This window comes from Mustela putorius, unplaced genomic scaffold (assembly GCF_011764305.1).
Source record: "Mustela putorius furo isolate JIRA1106 unplaced genomic scaffold, ASM1176430v1.1 tig00000382_pilon_pilon_pilon, whole genome shotgun sequence".
Lineage (NCBI taxonomy): Eukaryota > Metazoa > Chordata > Mammalia > Carnivora > Mustelidae > Mustela > Mustela putorius.
In genome coordinates, this window is record NW_025421367.1 from 2,842,206 (window position 1) to 2,859,725 (window position 17,520).

The window sequence follows — 17,520 nt, forward strand, 5'->3', positions numbered from 1 at the left end:
TATCTGGCAACAATTATTAATACTTCAGCTACCAGAGCTAACGGCCATCATTAGGTTAAGAGAATGATTAGCAAGCACTGAAGCAGTATGCTGAACATAACCTCCTCATTTGGAAAAGAAGTTCAGAAAGAAAGCATGCTGCAGGAAACTTCAGGAATGAGACCCCTCTAAAGATATCCTATGCTAGGAAAAAAACCCAATGAGAGATTTTAGGGCACAGATAATCTAAAAAGTTCTATATGAGGCAGAAAGATAGATGCGCATGCGCGCAGCACAGACAGTCTATCTGATCAAACGGCAATTCAAGTCTAAGGCTCTCAGCACAATGAACAATCAAATACTAGGTCCATGAAATTATCACTGGAGGCCTGCTAAAAATTAGGAGAGGAGTTGTAAGAGTTGAAGGAAAATAAAATTCTTGTATCTTTTTTCCTTTCATTTTTCCTTTGTTAAATATTTCATCAATAGTCATATTTACAAATCAACTTCCCATTTTGTTTTATAGTGGTTAACTGCATTATATAAAAGTATCCAATGTTATAACCTATATTTGAATATGATTCACACATATACATATCCAGATGCATATACAAAAGCAATAACAAGAGCAGACACTCTGGCGCTTTCATTTCCGGGGGCATTTTCAATAGTTTAGTTTTAAGTTCAAAATCACTTTTTGGATATGTTGACAAATAGAACCAACTCACCCAATAACAGTTCACTGAAAAGAGGACACTTTTTACAAACCTTGATCATGGCACCATTAGACTATCAGCCATCTATGTGTGTCTGCATTTCAAGAGTCCTCTGTCCCCACTATTCCCACTGCTCTGTTTTTTAATTAGACTGGGCTCCTTAAATATGGGTTTGCTAATCCCAACCAAGCCCAAGTCTACTATGCCTCTTTTGATGCTGTACAGAAGACCTGTATACATGGCCCAACCTCAAGGCAAAAGCCCCACAAGCTAGGGGAGCTGTCCATGCTGCTCTCTCTTCCACTGCTGAGGCCCTAATGTGCCTCAAAGCCAGACCAATCCAAATTACAACAGTCTTTCTTGACACCTTTGGTAGTCTAAGCTCCATGAATGTTAAACAACCATTGTTTTCAATGTTATCAACCCCCAAAATATTGTATACTTAAGAAGGCATTTGTCATCTGATTTGTTAATGAAGACAAAGAAATAGGCATACATACCTGTATTTTTAAAAGTGAATCTGCATACAGTAGTTTGATTTTCGACAGAATATTAAAGATAAATGGAAAATGACTGAATATGACAGGATACTGAGTGTCTACTGAAGTGTCCTAAAAATGGAAATGGCAAGAATTCTGACAAATGAAAGAACAGAGAAATCTTAACACCTTAACTCACAGCCTAAAATCCCTGATACTTAGTTTAAGGTCTCAGTTCTTCTAGCAGAAGCAATCCAAATTGCTGGTCAGTAGTACTTAGATACCTAAAATTCTAAAAAAATGTTTTGTGTGTATCAGTGAGAGATATGTAAACCTAGTACTTAAAAATAAATAAATAAAAATTGAGCTAGTATTTTCCAGTGCTCATTTAACTTAGCAATCAATTGTAAACTCTAGACACTTTCCCAAAGAGTTTGTTCTGCGACAATGTGCACTTTCAAAATGCAAATTAGTTCAGATGCACTGAGAAAAATAGGTGAATGATATAATGTGGATATAGGTGCTGAGCTTATACTTGACTTCTGCCAGTTAAGGGTCAACGTGCTAGGGGCAGAATTCCAACATTCAGAGAGAAGGAAAAAAAGCTCAGGTCAGCTGCTGAACTGGCAGCAACGGCCCTTCAGCTTCAATTTCATAAAATTAAAAAAGGACACACCCAGAGCCACCACCAAAGCTGCAGCCCCATTCTGCTTGCTGGCTCCTGGTGAGTCATGCTGCCTTGTACGCCCACCTAAGAAAGCCCCACTCCCATGTGCGCCATCTCAGTACCACCAATTCTCTCATTAGAGTGTGAGTACATTTCTACCATTTTGTTTGGTGCATTTTCATATTCTTGTGGCACTCTCTAAGAGCTGCTTACCTGGTTAGATCCAAATGATCTAAGGTAGTAAGCGCTTTTCTATGAGGGCTCTGGCTACAAAACTGCATTGGTTTTGAGGGGACTATCTCGCCTTTCCTGTAAGCCCTGTTATTTCTCCTGAGCAATTTTGCAGGGTACAAGGATTGGAAACCCATGCATAAGAGTTATAGCACAAACACCTACATTAACTCACTTCCCCCTCTGATCATACCCTAATGGGGTGACTGGCTGGTTTAGTTGGTAGAGCACGCAACTCATCTGACCCCTCACACTGGGGGTACAGATTAGTTTTAAAAAATAGAATCTTTACTAAATAAATAATAAACACGCTATACTTACAGAGTTAATTTTCCAAGCAGACCTTCTGTATGCATCCCCATAAAAATCAAGCCAGTGCGTAAGCTCGTTTACTTTGAAAATATTTTCAGGTAGTTGACACACAGCCTGGTTTACCTTTAATAAAATATGGCCCATGAGAAAGTTTTATATATATAAAGACAATTCTGCTTTATGGCTATTGATTAGATTATCAGCATAGACAGCAAATTAAACACTCTTTTTCAATGACCAGAATAAAGTTCTATCCAATTCCTCCACTGGCCAAGGCCCAAATTTTCAGGAACATAAAGAATACCTACAATTTAATAGCAGAAATTGATATGATGATAAACTTACTCATACTTACTTTTAATTCATAGAAAAGCTTTAAAGAATTTTAGGTCCAAGGAAAAACACAGCCAAATCACAGCCTAAATCCAAAGTACTCTGGGGCCCAATATATTATGTCCTGTTCTTCAGAGCTTAACAATATACCATTTACAGACGTCTCCCACTGATAGGGCACGTGTGGAACATCCCCCACCTAAACTGGGGGGGGGGGGTGTCTTCCAGCCTTCATCACCCGATGACCAGGCATATCCATGGACACCCTACAAGAGCACTAATCATCAGTCAGTGAAGACACTGATAATGACACTGCATGCTTTGGACCTGAGTGACAGTAGGTACTTGACATAAATGGGCACAGTCCCCACCTAAAAGACTCACTCTCGAGACGTCCTCTAAAAGCTCCTCTTGGCTTCCATTCACCTGGAATATTGTATTAACCCTGACCTAGACCTTAGATGATCCAAACCTCCAGCACCACCACCCAGAGCATCATGAAGCTGTTTCAACTCCATGATATGGTCCGCTGGAACCTGCTGATCTCAGCCTTCCACATCCCCAGTTGTGGAAAAAGTGGGTGTTTTATCCCTGTGGCTTCCTGTGGTCTCCCTCCTGAGGTTGGGGAGGGAGCCTGACAAATAATCTAATGTCACCATTAAAAGTCAAAGGATAAAGCAGGATTTCTTGAGGATTCTTGTTACTGCTTCAGTATTTCTCAGGATTCCTTTTTTGCAAGTGGAAAAAGCTCATTAGAATATACTTTCCTGTACTTTTTGGTAAATTTCTCAATTTTTCAAAACTCAAATTATTTTTTTTTAATTAATCTTTCTCTTTTGTACAAAACCTTTAAAAGTAGCCAGAGATGGCCACTGATTTCAGCAGTATGGCAGAATTCTCTTTTTTTAAAGCAGTTTGGCAGGTTAGGTATCTTGATTTGCTGAAAACAATAAAAAATACAGGATGAAGTGTAAACAGATATTTTTAATGCAACACCAATACTGTAAGTAGATACGAAATAACCAGGTCAAAAATGAGGTGAAAGCGGCATTTGCCTTCAGAGTATTTGCCAAACCTGGGGAACTTAACTTCAGTTTGCAATGCTTGGGGTTTTGGGGAACGGAGACAAAACCCAGATTCTGTTCAAATTATGGGGCCAATGATAGAAAACCATCTCATAAATCAGGCATCCAAAAGGGCTAAGCCATCAGAGTGAGGGTAAGCTAGAAATGAACAGTCCACCACCGTACCTCGACACCAATTCCAGGAAGCAGACTGCAGTTAGTTAAAATGGTGCCAAGTTGCAGGAAAAAAAGTCACCTACAGAATTTGCAATCACAGAAGCACTTTCCTGAAAATTCACACACCACATTCAGACCACACCTGCAGATCTGAAGAGCTTCAAGCCAAGAATTTAATTTAACATAGTACCTAATGGATGTGGTGTCTCTAGGAACCTGGTACAAGAAAATCTTCCTGGAGAAACATAGCCCTCCAAGAATTCCAAAAGATAATGTTCCAAGGAAAGTGTGTGAGTGTGTGTGTGTGTGTCACTAAACAAAACGAAAGCACACACGAGGAAGATTCAGCAGAAGGAAGAGGACAAAGCTGACCTGTAATGACTTCAGGTACCAGAGGTATAATGCATATGGATTTAAATAAGCAGAAGGAAAGCTTGAAAATAAAAGACCAAGATACCATAATACTGACCAACAAAAAAATTTTTCAAAGAAATGGAACTTCTAGAAGTGGAAAACATAATACTTGGAATGAAAACCCAAAGGGCAGTTTTATTAGCAGATAAAAATCACTAAAAAGAGATTTCATGGACAGAAAAATATAGCTAAAAAAGTCAGTCAGAATGGGATGCACTCACACGGAGAGATGGGTAAGAGACATGAAAGATAAGAATGAGAAAGTCAAACATATAAATAACTCGAATTTCAGCAGGAAAAAAGAGAGTCAGTATTTGTATGGATTTAAAATGTCTAACATTTAGGAACAACCTTTACCTATAAGGATTATTTTCAAAAACTCTACGGTAAACATCCTATTTAATAGTGACATTCAAATTCTTCCTTTAAAATCACGAACAGGGCACCTGGGTGGCTCAGTGGGTTAAAGCCTCTGCTTTCAGCTCAGGTCATGATCACAGGGTCCTGGAATCAAGCCCCGCACTGGGCTCTCTGCTCAGCAGGGAGCCTGTTTCCTCCTCTCTCTCTGCCTGCCTCTCTGCCTACTTGTGATCTCTGTCAAATAAAAAAATAAAATCTTAAAAAATAAAATAAAATCACAAACAACTGAGGGCTGTTGGAGGGGAGAGGGGTGGGGAATGGGGTAACTGGGTGATGGACACTAAGGAGGGCATATGATAGAATGAACACTTAAGTGTTATGTAAGACTGATGAATCACTAACATCAACCTCTGAAACTAATAATATGCTATATGTTAACTGAATTTAAATAAAAATAAAGATTTAAAAAAAAAATAAAATCATAAACAAGGGGCACCTGGCTGGCTAGGTCTTGGCACCACGTGATTCTTGATCTTGGGGTTGTGAGTTCAAGCCCCACATTAGGTGTAGAGATCACTTCATGATAAAATCAAATCAAAATAAATAAATAGGGGCACGTGAGTGGCAGTCAGTTAAGAGTCTGCCTTTGGCTCAGGTCATGATCCCAGAGTCCTGGAATCAAGCCCCACATTCAGACTCCCTGCTCAGTAAGGAACTTGCCTCTCTCCCTCTCCATCTGCTGCTCCCCCTGCTCGTGTTCTCTTACTCTGTCAAATAAATAAATAAACATTTAAAATAAATAAATAAATAAATAAATAAAATCACAAACAAGTAAAGAACCTACCATCACCAACCCTTCTATTCAACATTATAGAGGAAGGCTTAGCCAGTGCAACATGGAAAAGTAAAAGTAAAGTGTGTATGCATTACTTCTCTTCAAACTGCACACAGATAAGTACATACACTCTGATACACATGACTTAACTCACAGAAAACAAAAATTTAAAAATACCAATATAAACATGTTTCCTGACTTTGCTTAATATTTGGGCCAGTTGAAACCAAGGGACCTTTTTTACTGCAAAATAAAAATCGTATCTGTAAGTGTCTGAAAGACCCTTACCCTATGCAGCTTTTTCAGTATTTCTAGGAGAGCCTTAACGTGGTAGTTGTTCTCCGAGCTTTCAGTCCAGTAGTGCAACTGAGCAGTGACGGCTCTTTTAAACATCTGGACTAGTCTGATGAATGCAGGTTCCTGCAGGGACGCCCAGTACTCCTCTGAGGAATACAAACATAAACAATTGTTGGCATGTCATTTCTCTTGGCCTTTTAAAGGTAAACAGAGTGAACACTGTCAATTCTATCAATTACAAAAACATATTTGTGATAAAGTTTTTAGTTAACTACAAGGGCAATCAACAAAGTTCATGAATTTAATGTCCTTGAGAAAAATCCCTTGATATAACAAACACATGAACCTGATCTCATTAATTTGTGGGGAAAAAAAACCTGACAAGTCACTTTTTTTTTTTTTTGCCCAGATCCAATAGCATGTTGTTTTAAAAAAAACCAGAGTTAAGAATTAATTGCAATTGCACAGCTTTCTTTTTCTCACTCTCAGTATGAGTTTTGAACTCTTAAACACTTCTCAGGGCACCTGGCTGACTCAGTCAGTAGATCATGGGACTCTTAATCTCAGGGTTGTGAGTTCAAGCCCCACACTCAGCTCCCTCCTCTCTGCCTGCCTCTCTGCGTACCTCTCTGCCTACTTGTAACCTCTGTCTGTCAAATAAATAAAATCTTAAAGAAAACAAAACAAAACAAACAAACAAAAAAAAAAACCTCCCGGGTTATCTGGCTAGCTCAACAGAGCATGTGACTCTTAATCTCAGGGTCATGAGTTCAAGCCCCCATGTTGGTCCTAGAGCTTACTAAAAAGAAAGCACACACATCCATGCACCTCTCAGCATTGTGAAAAACCAAAAAATGCTTTACAATAGTTTTTCAACACTTACTTACCTAGATTTCATAAAAAACACAAGAAAGAATGGACTTCTTTGGGCTGAATATGCTATTTGTCAGAATAAAAACCTCATTAAAATCTAATCAAGCCCCTAGACCTAACTTCCAATGCACTTGAAGTAGAGAAGGCTGGAAATAATCAGACAAATTTACATGTAGGGTGTTCTACAGGACAACTGACCTAGACTCTTAAAAAAAAAAAAAGGCTGTAAAATACTTTTATGTCAAGTACAGAAATGTGAGTATGGCCTAGATATTATGGAATTATGACTAATCTTATTAGGTGTGATAGTGATTTAACACAGGCTCTTAAGAGATGCATGCTGAAATAATTATGGGTGAAATGTCATGATGTGTCCAACTTACTTTCAAGTATTTCAGCAAACATAAAATGTAAGCTGCTCATAAAGAACAAAGCACACATGGCAAGAGGTTAACTGTCGTTGACTCTAAGGCAGAGGATATATGGATATTCATGCACTATTCCTCCAATTTCTATGGAATTTTTCATAATAAAAATCTGGGGACAAAGGACTTCATGACCAAACCACATATGTACCATTACAACAACTCTAAAAGGGTAGTGAAACAACCTATTTTGGATGACTACAATATTTACTACAGCATCTTTACAATATACTAAGAATATGAACTAAAAAACAGCAACATAGTTAACAATTATCTAAGTTTTTCTATAACTTTACCAGGTGTGCATTTCCACTGAGGGGATGGTTAAAGTATTTTCAAAATGTAAATCATCAGTCTTACCTAGAACCCGTAAAGATTGGTCATTCATGGCACAAATAGCCTCTGCAAACGGAACCACCAGGCTCTCCCAGTTGTTATAATCATGCATCATGGGACACTCAGGGAGAAGGAAGAAAATCTCTAAAGCTTCTTGGTGTGGAGAATGAAATGGAAGATTTTTGAGCAGATTATCCCTGAGACATGTGGTTATCTGTGGTCAAAAAGATCAGGGAAAAGACACTCAAAACACAGCAAGAACTAGCTGCAATTTGTAATAAAATAAAATCTAGAACCCAGAGTTTCATTCCACCAAGGAATTGGAATAATCAGTCCTAAAACCCATGTTTACATCCAATCTCACATAGCTTCCCAACTACTCGAGGTATAGATACGTGACAAGTGTCATCCCATTTAATTCCTGAGAAGCATTGAAGGAGATGGAGAAGAAATCATCTTAAAGTTATACTGGATGAACAAGGAAATCAAAATAGGCAGCCCTCCCAATAACAAATACTACATTCTACCCCCTCATTCCACTATCCTACCTCATTATCTTTAAAGAAAAAGAATGCATAAGAACCCCCAAAAGCAACATGAAATAACCCCATAGGAACAAAAAGCAATAACCCCAGCAACAAAAATAGCATGGTTTCCTCACAGGACCACCTGCCTCATCACCAACTCTCCACTACAAACTCAATCTTTTAGTCCTTCCAATCTCCATTTACCATTCCCCATATCAGAACACAAGCATTCCAAGAAAAATTCAAATGCAATTCTGAATGTTTATGTTAGATGTGCCCAGATAAAAGAAATAATTTGTTTCAAAATCCACTGAGAAGCTATACTTACTCAGGAGTACTCATTTGTCAAGTATTATGCTAAGTGCTTTACATATGTTAATCAGGTTATAGTTCTTCGGGAACATAGATGGTATTTTAACCCCATTTTATAGACAGGAACTCTGTATCTGCACAAAGTCACAGAGCTAAGTGGGAATCTCTTCTGGATCTTTCTGACACCAAAACCCAATCTCTTAATTATTAAATTATGATATGAACTAAATGGTGTCTCTAAATGGACTAATTCTTGTAATTATCTATTTCTGTATCAAAACACTATGGCAGGCTCTACTACATGGTTCAGTCTTTGGAGTGAACATATCTGATTACTCTAACACCTCCCGGTAACACACACCCCTCCTACCTCAGTGCTCATCAGCTGCCATACCACCCAATCTCCCAGCCTTCCCCTTAAACCTGCAGAACTACTGTGATCCTCTCACTTCAGCCATCTTGTTCCACACACTTGTGTCTCAGTGTACTTTCCTGCCTGCCAGGGATGCCCCCCCTGAGATAGGCACATGGTAAACTCGTACTTCCTCTGGGGACCTTGATTTGATTGCTCTAAGTAGAGATGACCATTCATTGCCCTAGAGATGACTAAATTCATCCAGAAATATTAATTATACACTAACTAGATTCTAAGTGTGGCATCAGGGAAAGCAGCGGAGCGTAAAACACACCCAGTCTTCCCACTAATGCCTGCGTGTTCGTGTTTGTCCCTAATTAAGTGTTTTAAAGACTGGGAGCATGTCTCTCATTTTCACCAGGAGTCCGCACCACAGTGCCCTACACAGAGCAAGCATCCAAGAGTCTACTGAATGAAGGAATGAACTGCAAAAGTCTGTGAATCTGTGTCCCAGAAATCTCAAAATAGAAAGAAACATTACAGGTTTTCTTAGCCAACTATCTGGTCTAAATAACGGGAAGACTGCTCTGTGATTATGCTGACTGCATATCATACAATATTGTTCTGGCACAACCAAGGTACAATTAGCTTTAGTGAGGAACTGGCCCAAATTCTTCCTTCCACAGATGCAGAAGTGGTATCTTCCTACTAAATGCTGCAGAGTTCTGACAAAGGTACACAATTAGGGATCCATTTTACCTTAACCCCTAACAGGGTCATGGTCCTGCCAAGGTTAACAGAATTAAACTTTCATCTTCCCTCAAGAGAAAGGAGTGTGTGTAAAGAGACCCTGAAGCTCAGATAGAGAATGCTGGTTTTAGAGGATAGAGCAGAACAGGTGAGGCAGGAAAGGAAGGAGGAAGAGATGATAGGGAGACTGAGAGATAATGAGAGGTACAAAAACAGAGGCCAGGAGCAAATGAGAAGGAGAGGGGGAGAGGGAGGAGAAAGGAATGGAAAGAGGGGAAATGGGGGACAGGGAGGAAGAAAGAAGGGGAGGAGAGAGGTGAGGAGAGGAAAAGAAAGCACAGTGGAATGGAGGGGAAGGGAGCAGAGGGGAGGAGCAAAGAAAAGGGAGGGGGGAGGGAAGGGAGACAGAAGAGGGGCCCAGGGAGAGAGAAAAGGAACCAGAGTGACACCAGGAAAGTAACAGATTGAGAGAACGTAGAAAGTACTACCCCTGGATCAACCAATATTAAGAGAACACAGAAATAAATAGAGACTACATCAAGAAAGGCTAAACTAATGAAGGAAACATGTTTGGAGCATTTGGCAAAGTGGGAAACCTAAGGACAATAATAACAGTACTGAAACAAAGAGCAAAAATCCCCCAAAGAACATTCTAGAACCTATAGAAAGGTGCAATAGAACAAAACACAGAGAAAAAGAATCCAGACAGTCCCGGGTAAGGGGGATGTTCATAACAAAAAGTGTTCTCATGTCTATATCTATGTTTAAAATAATTATAGATAACACGTCTTTCTGTTCTAGTTTACAACCTCAACAAATCCTTCAATCATCTTCCTTATAGCCTGAGTTGACAAAATTCCCTCCAGAGAGTGTGTGCATCTATGTACAGATATTGTGTGTGTGTGTGTGTGTGTATCTGTTTGTGGGTACAGACGAACCCCTGAGACTACTTTTCATCCATGGGATTACCAGAGCAACCAATTTGCCCCAAAGGGACCAACTCCTGAATGCAGTCTGACTTTCACCAGATCTGGATAGCTACAGGGTCTGAGACGCTCCCGAAACTAAGTATTTCTTCTCAAATTTTGAATTGTCAAAAAAAAAAAAAAAAAAGTTTTAATGTATTTTCTTTTTCTAAATAAGACTCTAAAGAATACCACCGTGTTAGCAATCCAGTCCTTCTGGGTTAACTCTTTAAAGGCACTTCTTGCTTTATTTAAGTCCAAGTGAATAAGCATCGTTTCTGCAGATTTTCTATAGAAGGAAGATAAAATTTAAAAGTACATGGATAGTAAGTGGAATAGGACACTTCAAAACTATAGATTTCATTAGACTATTTATCCAGATGAGGCATTTCTTCTAAATCTTATTTCATTTCAACAAAATTACTTTTTCCCTCAACTTTACAATAAAGAAAATAATTAGGCTAAACACAAATTCAATTGAGAATGTCACTGACCACTTATGATTATTTCTAAAAGATTAAAAAATAAAGCCCACATTAACAATATACATACTATCCAAGTTTAATTCTGATACTATCTTATATTAAATATTTATTTATTTATTTAAAAGATTTTCTTTATTTGACAGACAGCGATCACAAGTAGGCAGAAAGGCAGGCAGAGAGAGAGGGGGAAGCAGGATCCCTGCTGAGCAGAGAGCCTGATGCGGGGCTCTAACCCAGGACCCTGAGATCATGACAAGAGCAGAAAGCAGAGGCTTAACCCACTGAGTCACCACATTAAATATTTATCTTTTTTAAAAAGCCACACTACACACACAAAAAGTAGAGATTTTTCTGCGCATTTCTGAAAAAAAATAACCATGTCTCCCACTTACCTGAACTGAAAGTCTGTATCAAAAAAAGAGGCTTCAGGGATGCCTGGGTGACATAGTTCGTTAAGCATCTGACTCAGTTTTGTCTCAAGTTATATATGATTGAGCCTCACCTTGGGCTCCACACTCAGCATGGAGCTATGTAAGATTCTCTGGCTCCCTTGCCCACCCCCCCACTAGTACTCTCTTTCTCTCTCTCCCCCTCTCAAATAAATAAATAAATACATCTTTTTAAAAAGATGAGGGGGGTTCAGAAGCAGTAAATTCTTAGTGTTGCAAAAGAAAATTACTAATAAGGGACGCCTGGGTGGCTCAGTCAGTTAAGGGTCTGCCTTTGGCTCAGGTCATGACCCTAAGATCCTGGGATCAGGCACATGCAGGGAGCCTGCTTCTCCCCTCTCCCCCTGTTCATGCCTTCTCTCTCTCTCTCAAATAAATAAAATCTTAAAAAAAAAAACTTGTGAATTATATTTTTTCTTTATATGTTTATGTTCAATGTCTTAGAAACAGACACATTCTTTGTAAAATAATACAAGTATTTCGTGTCTCAAAATAGAAAATATTCTTAAGATAAACGTCATATAAATATTTAGGAAAAGAAGTGCTAAGTCGTTCTTTCATTTAAAATTTCAAAGAAATCTTAACACCTTCTAATGGGAAATAGTTAAATAAATTAATGGTTAAATCAATAAATAAATAAAGTATGTCCTTCCCATGCAATACCATGCAGCCATTACAATGACATCAAAGAAAACTACTAAATAATATGAACTGAATAAAATTAAAAAATGGACAAATACATTAAGTATAAAGTAATATATAAAAGAACATAATCACATTTTTAGTAAAAAAATAAATTTGCATAAAAAAAGATATATGCACAAAAGCTAGTCCTCTTAAGTAGTGGATTACGGGTATTTTCATTTTTTTCGGTCACAGGCCTTTATTTTTTACATTTTCTACAGTGTGCATTTATCTGCTTTCATTAAAAACAGTTAATTTTTAGGGGTGCCTGGGTGGCTCAGTCAGTTAGGCATCCAACTCTTGATTTCTGCTCAGGTCATGATTTCAGGGTTGTGAGATCAAGCCCCATGTCTCACTCCATGGTCAGTGGGGAGCCTGCTTGAGATTCTCCTTCCCTCTCCCTCTTGCCTCCTCTCCCACCCCCCCCATACACGTGTGTGTGCATGCTGTCTCTCTCTCTCATAAATAGAAATAAAGATTTTTTTAGAATCTTTAAAGAGATAAACACAGAGTGAATTATTTTAACCTCATGCCATCTTATAATCTTTCATTTTTTTATTGAAAGACAATTGACTCACATTATATTAGTTTCAGGTGTGCACAACATTATGAATTGATGTATATATATATTGCAAAATAATGACCACTTAAGTCTAGTTAACATCCATCATCACATATAGTTACAATTTTCCCCCTTTTTTATAAAGATCTTGTTTATTTATTTGAGGGGGGGGGAGAGAGAGAGAAAGACCATAAGAGCCATGGGGACAGAGAAGCAGATTCCCCACTAAGCAGAGGGCCTGATGAGAGGCTTGATCCCAGGACCCCAAGATCATGACCTGAGCCAAAAGCAGATTCTTAACCAACTGAGCCACCCAGATGCCCCCCAACTTTTTTTTTTATAACGAGTATGTTCAAGATCTACTATCTTAGCAACTTTCAAATATACAATCTTTCAAACTTTCAAATATACATTATTCACTAAGTCACCATGCTATACGCAGTATTTTTAACAGGATCTTAAGCTTTATAAATATATTAAATATATTACCTTTCCCTTAAAAAACTTCCAATCAGACAAGCAGGAGATGAAAATATCTCTCTGATTTCCCTATATGAGGAATAAGATGGTGGTTAAAACACATCATACTGTATGTCTCCCTATAGCATAAGACATGATAAATAACACATCTCCTAACCATCCTTCAGACTTCTCCGTCTCTGGTTTGTTTGCATGTTGCCTTGGGCATCTAAAAGTCTATTCATTTTCCCAATCTCAAAACTTCGTGACAAATGTAATAAAAAGGTATGTAGTCATAGAAGCCACAGGGAAATAGGAAAAGGACTGACCTAGGGTTAATTCCTTGAATAAGTAAGACATCCCCATGCCACTCAGCTCTCCAAACCCTACTTATTTCTGCTGCACTTAAGTGGAACAGAAAAAAATTACCAGGAATTAAATGGGAGGATGGGGGTGAGGAGGGTAGGCTCAGTTCCATCTTGGAAGTAATAGCACAAGTAGGTTTTTAAAAAAATTATTTAAGTACAGCTGACATAGAATGTCACCTCAGTTTCAGGAGTACAACAGTGTTTCAACAATTCCATCACTCAGCGCTCAGCAAGGTGAGTGCAGTCACCAGCACAGTTCTTGATCATCTATGCAGACTACAGTGCAGCTATTTCATACAACTACTTTACAAAATTGGGAAACCATACCTAAAAATACCTCTAAAAGGAAACGCTTATAGAAGTAAATATAATCTTGAGAAATGATAGGAGTTGTACGGCTTTGAGCAAGACTGCCCACGCTGTCCAGCAGTGAAGAGGTCCACAGACAAGTGGTTCTAAGGTCAAAGTGGGCTGGGAAATGGCTTAGGGGTATCTCCTTCTAAGAACAGTCACAATAGGGCACCTCGGTGGCTCAGTGGGTTAAAGCCTGCCTTCAGCTCAGGTCATGATCCCAGGGTCCTAGGATCAAGCCCCGAGTTGGGCTCTCTGCTCAGTGGGGAGCCTGCTTCCTCCTCTCTCTCTGCCTACTTGTGATCTGTCTGTCAAATAAATAAATAAAAATCTTAAAAGGAAAAAAAAAAAAAGAACAGTCACAATATAGGCAAACATACCAGAGTCTTCCAGTCAAAAAAGCTGCTCTCACAGAGCTTACACATTAGCTGTGGTTTTTAATCTTAATGTGTCAACTTGGTTAGGCTATAGTACCCAAATACCTGGCTAAACACCAATCCAGATGTTGCCGTGAAGATACTTTTTAGAGATTCACATTCAAATCAACAGACTCTGAGTAAAGCAGATAACCCTCCATAAAGTGGGTGTGCCTCATCCTACATCAAAGGCCTTAAGAGAAAACGGTTCCCAGGCATGGAGAATTCTGCCTCCAGACCCAAGCTGCAGTACTAACTCCTCCCTGGGTCTCCAGCTGGCTGGCCTGCACTGCCTATTTTGCACTAAGTTCCAGCAACTGCGTACAAGCCGACTCCTTAAAAATAAATCCGTCTCTATACACAAACACTCAACGCGCGCACAAAATCTATTCCTTCTTCCTCTGGCTGATGGACATGGTGGACCACAAAACCTCTTATCTCTGAGCTGTCCAGAACCAGTTACGGGGGGGGGGGGGGGGAGGCTACTATACAGAACTCTATGAGCAGAGAAACACAGGGGCGGTACCTTTTTGTATTTTGCCACTGTTTAGTCCCCACATCAGCAATCCACCTCTTTATGGTCCCTTCGTTCAATGTAGGAATTTTCCTCCTCAGATTAACATAGGGATTCTGTAAACAAACAAGTAAAACACAGCAATTTAGACACCACAAAAATAGGTATCCAACTTTTAGGCACATTCAAGGATACAGGGTAATACTGATTTTTAAATACGGAGGATACTGCTGTGAGAAATCCTTAAGTAAGATTTTACCAAGAAGTAATTGATCATTTGTTTGCCTGACCGTCAACTTCTTGCCCAAGGGGCTTAAATCCAAGGTAAATTTCTCTGAGTGCTCCAACACTCAGCACTTCCAACAGGTATAATCAGATTAAAATGAACACCACAGAGCCTTGAGGGGAAGATCTTTTGTGTAGGAGTGGGAGGAACTTGGTTGGCCTTAGCAAAGCAGTGTGAGGCAGTTATCAACTCAGGATTCACAGGCCAGGAACCTCAGGTCTTTTTTACTCCAGGCCAGCAAAATGTTAGAACGTCAATGTGATGGCTTTGCTAGGATACTGACCAAGCCGCTGGCAGGGCCAAGGAAAGATCTAAGGAAATCTGATTTGACTTTTACCAGAGACAAATCTCCTGATTCCTGTGAGTCAATACTTACATAGTTTTGACAATAAAGGATCCATAATGTTTAGCTATTCCCTAAAGGTCAGCTTAGAAACTAGATGATTTTGGAATTCACCATACCTGGATACTGAAACCCTTCAATTTGCTTAATATACCAAGTTATATAAAACATCTAGAGATCTATTTTTACCTTTTTTCCCATCCAGAGCAAAATGCTTTGATTCCCTCCAGCAATCATTATTAATTCCTTTTCTGAAGTTCGGCTTTCTGAAAGGGAGACACATTAAGTAAGAGTGCAGAAAAGTGACTGGCACGAACATGCACGCTCAATTTAAATTATTTCAGATTCCTCTTAAATTTGGTCCTTTTCTCTTTGTGACATAAGGCCTTAGCACATTTCTCTCCCATGAAGCAGAAATATACATTTCCTTCAGAGTAAGGCTAGTTGGCAAAAACAAAGGATCTGCAAGGCTGACACATGACATCAGTTTGACATATATAATTAATGTAAATGCTTATATATAAAATAGTTGAAGCAGTATTTGATTAGTTAGCTGATCCTTGGTTAAATTTGGCCCTCCTTACCAAAAGCTATTTTCTACAAATCAAGACTTAACCAGTAACTACTGGCTTAAAGAATATAAATTAAGTACTTCAAAAGTCTTAAACAGTTATAAGGAATCAAATATATGAGGGGCGGTGGCTCAGTGGGTTAAAGCCTCTGCCTTCAGCTCAGGTCATGATCGCAGGGTCCTGGAATCGAGCCCTGCATCGGGCTCTCTGCTCAGCAGGGAGCCTGCTTTCCCCTCCCTCTCTGCCTATTTGTGATCTCTGTCTGTCAAATTAATAAATAAAATCTAAAAAAAAAAAAGAAGAAGAAGAAGAAGAAGATGATGAAGAAGAAGAGGAAATCAAGTATATGAACTCCTCAAAGAAAACATCCTACTGTTTATTTTCCCAAAAGAACTTAAGAGAATTCTGGTACCTTGGATCACCACTAAGGTTTCAGAATTAAGTAACCAAAGTAGTCTGATGCAGTTTCTATAGCAGAGTGTTTTGAGCTCTGTGTGGCTCAGGCCACGGTTCAAATCCAGCCAAAGCACTGACTGGCTGTAAGAACTGGCTGACCCTTTAACCTCCAAGGCTCTGTATCCTCCAGTAAGAGGAGCCTGAGAGCACACATCTCCCAGAACTGTTAGAGGACAGGTGAGGTAACACACATAAGGGGTAAGCACAGTTACAGTGCCTGGCATATGACAGCTGCTCATTCATGATTCTTGGGGCTTTACATGATTGAGTCAGTCACCAGGTAAGAAAACCAACCACCACAGAATTAATAGGTCTCCTACAACATATGCCTCTGAATCCATATAATCTATTTTATGTTCTATCACTTTAGGTCCACATTAATTTTATTAATTTGAAGGAATAAGAGGCATTAATTACACTGAATATTTTAAGCTCTTTACAAGTAAAAAAATGAAACCAATGTTTAGGGAAACTTCCTTCATAGTCATATATTTTTTTCCTTGTCACATTACACACAGAAAAGTCAGTTTCTTGAGAGCGGTATTTAAGCCAAATCCTGTGTTCCTACAAAATTTACCAAATTTGAGATCTTCATTTGATGGCAATTTCATGGGAAGTGGTATCAGCTGATTATGTGTTCCACCGTTTCCCAGTTGTCCTTCTTTTCCAGAACCAAAAGAAAAGACCTTCCCCAAATCAGAAACATAGGCAAGTGTGTGCCGCCTATTAAATAAAAGCATAGATGGTCAATTCTCAATTATCTACAATGAAGAGAGTACACAGTACATGTAAACTGCTGAAATTAGGTCACCCAGTGAGTGAAACTAGTGAACCAACTTCCAATGGATGAAATTAGCAATATGGAAAGTAAAATAGCATTGATGTGTGGCTCAGATTTTGGAATCCCTATGGCCACACAAGGCCACAATGCTGGGCCTTGGGAAAAGGCACTCCCTGGACAGGAACAAGCAACTGCCCTTGCTTGCTACTCCTTTTTCAAACCTTGACTTGAGAGTCACCATCTCTTGGAAGCCATCTTTGAGTGCCCCCTTTCCCCATCCTAGAAGATGGAATTAGGTGAACCTTTCTGAGCTCCATTTCCCAAAGACCTTTACCTTAATAATGACTCCCTCACTGATATGCTCCTAGGCCTCTCCCACTTTAGAAT

The 17,520-nt window shown here is 39.1% G+C and overlaps 1 protein-coding gene across 2 annotated transcripts in view; it reads right to left on the minus strand.

The window, feature by feature from the left end:
• Positions 1–17,520, minus strand: part of HERC5 (HECT and RLD domain containing E3 ubiquitin protein ligase 5) — a 41,820-nt gene that overhangs the window by 13,076 nt on the left and 11,224 nt on the right. The window contains exons 7-15 of one of the 2 annotated variants that reach the window (XM_045079378.1): positions 16,930–17,075; positions 15,514–15,590; positions 14,708–14,811; positions 13,077–13,136; positions 10,603–10,696; positions 7,523–7,712; positions 5,856–6,010; positions 2,394–2,507; positions 1,196–1,306 (exon numbers count right to left, since the gene is read on the minus strand). In XM_045079378.1, coding sequence (XP_044935313.1) covers positions 1,196–1,306; positions 2,394–2,507; positions 5,856–6,010; positions 7,523–7,712; positions 10,603–10,696; positions 13,077–13,136; positions 14,708–14,811; positions 15,514–15,590; positions 16,930–17,075 — 1,051 coding nt within the window. The remainder of the gene's footprint in view (positions 1–1,195; positions 1,307–2,393; positions 2,508–5,855; positions 6,011–7,522; positions 7,713–10,602; positions 10,697–13,076; positions 13,137–14,707; positions 14,812–15,513; positions 15,591–16,929; positions 17,076–17,520) is intronic. The other variant, XM_045079379.1, reaches the window with a different exon arrangement.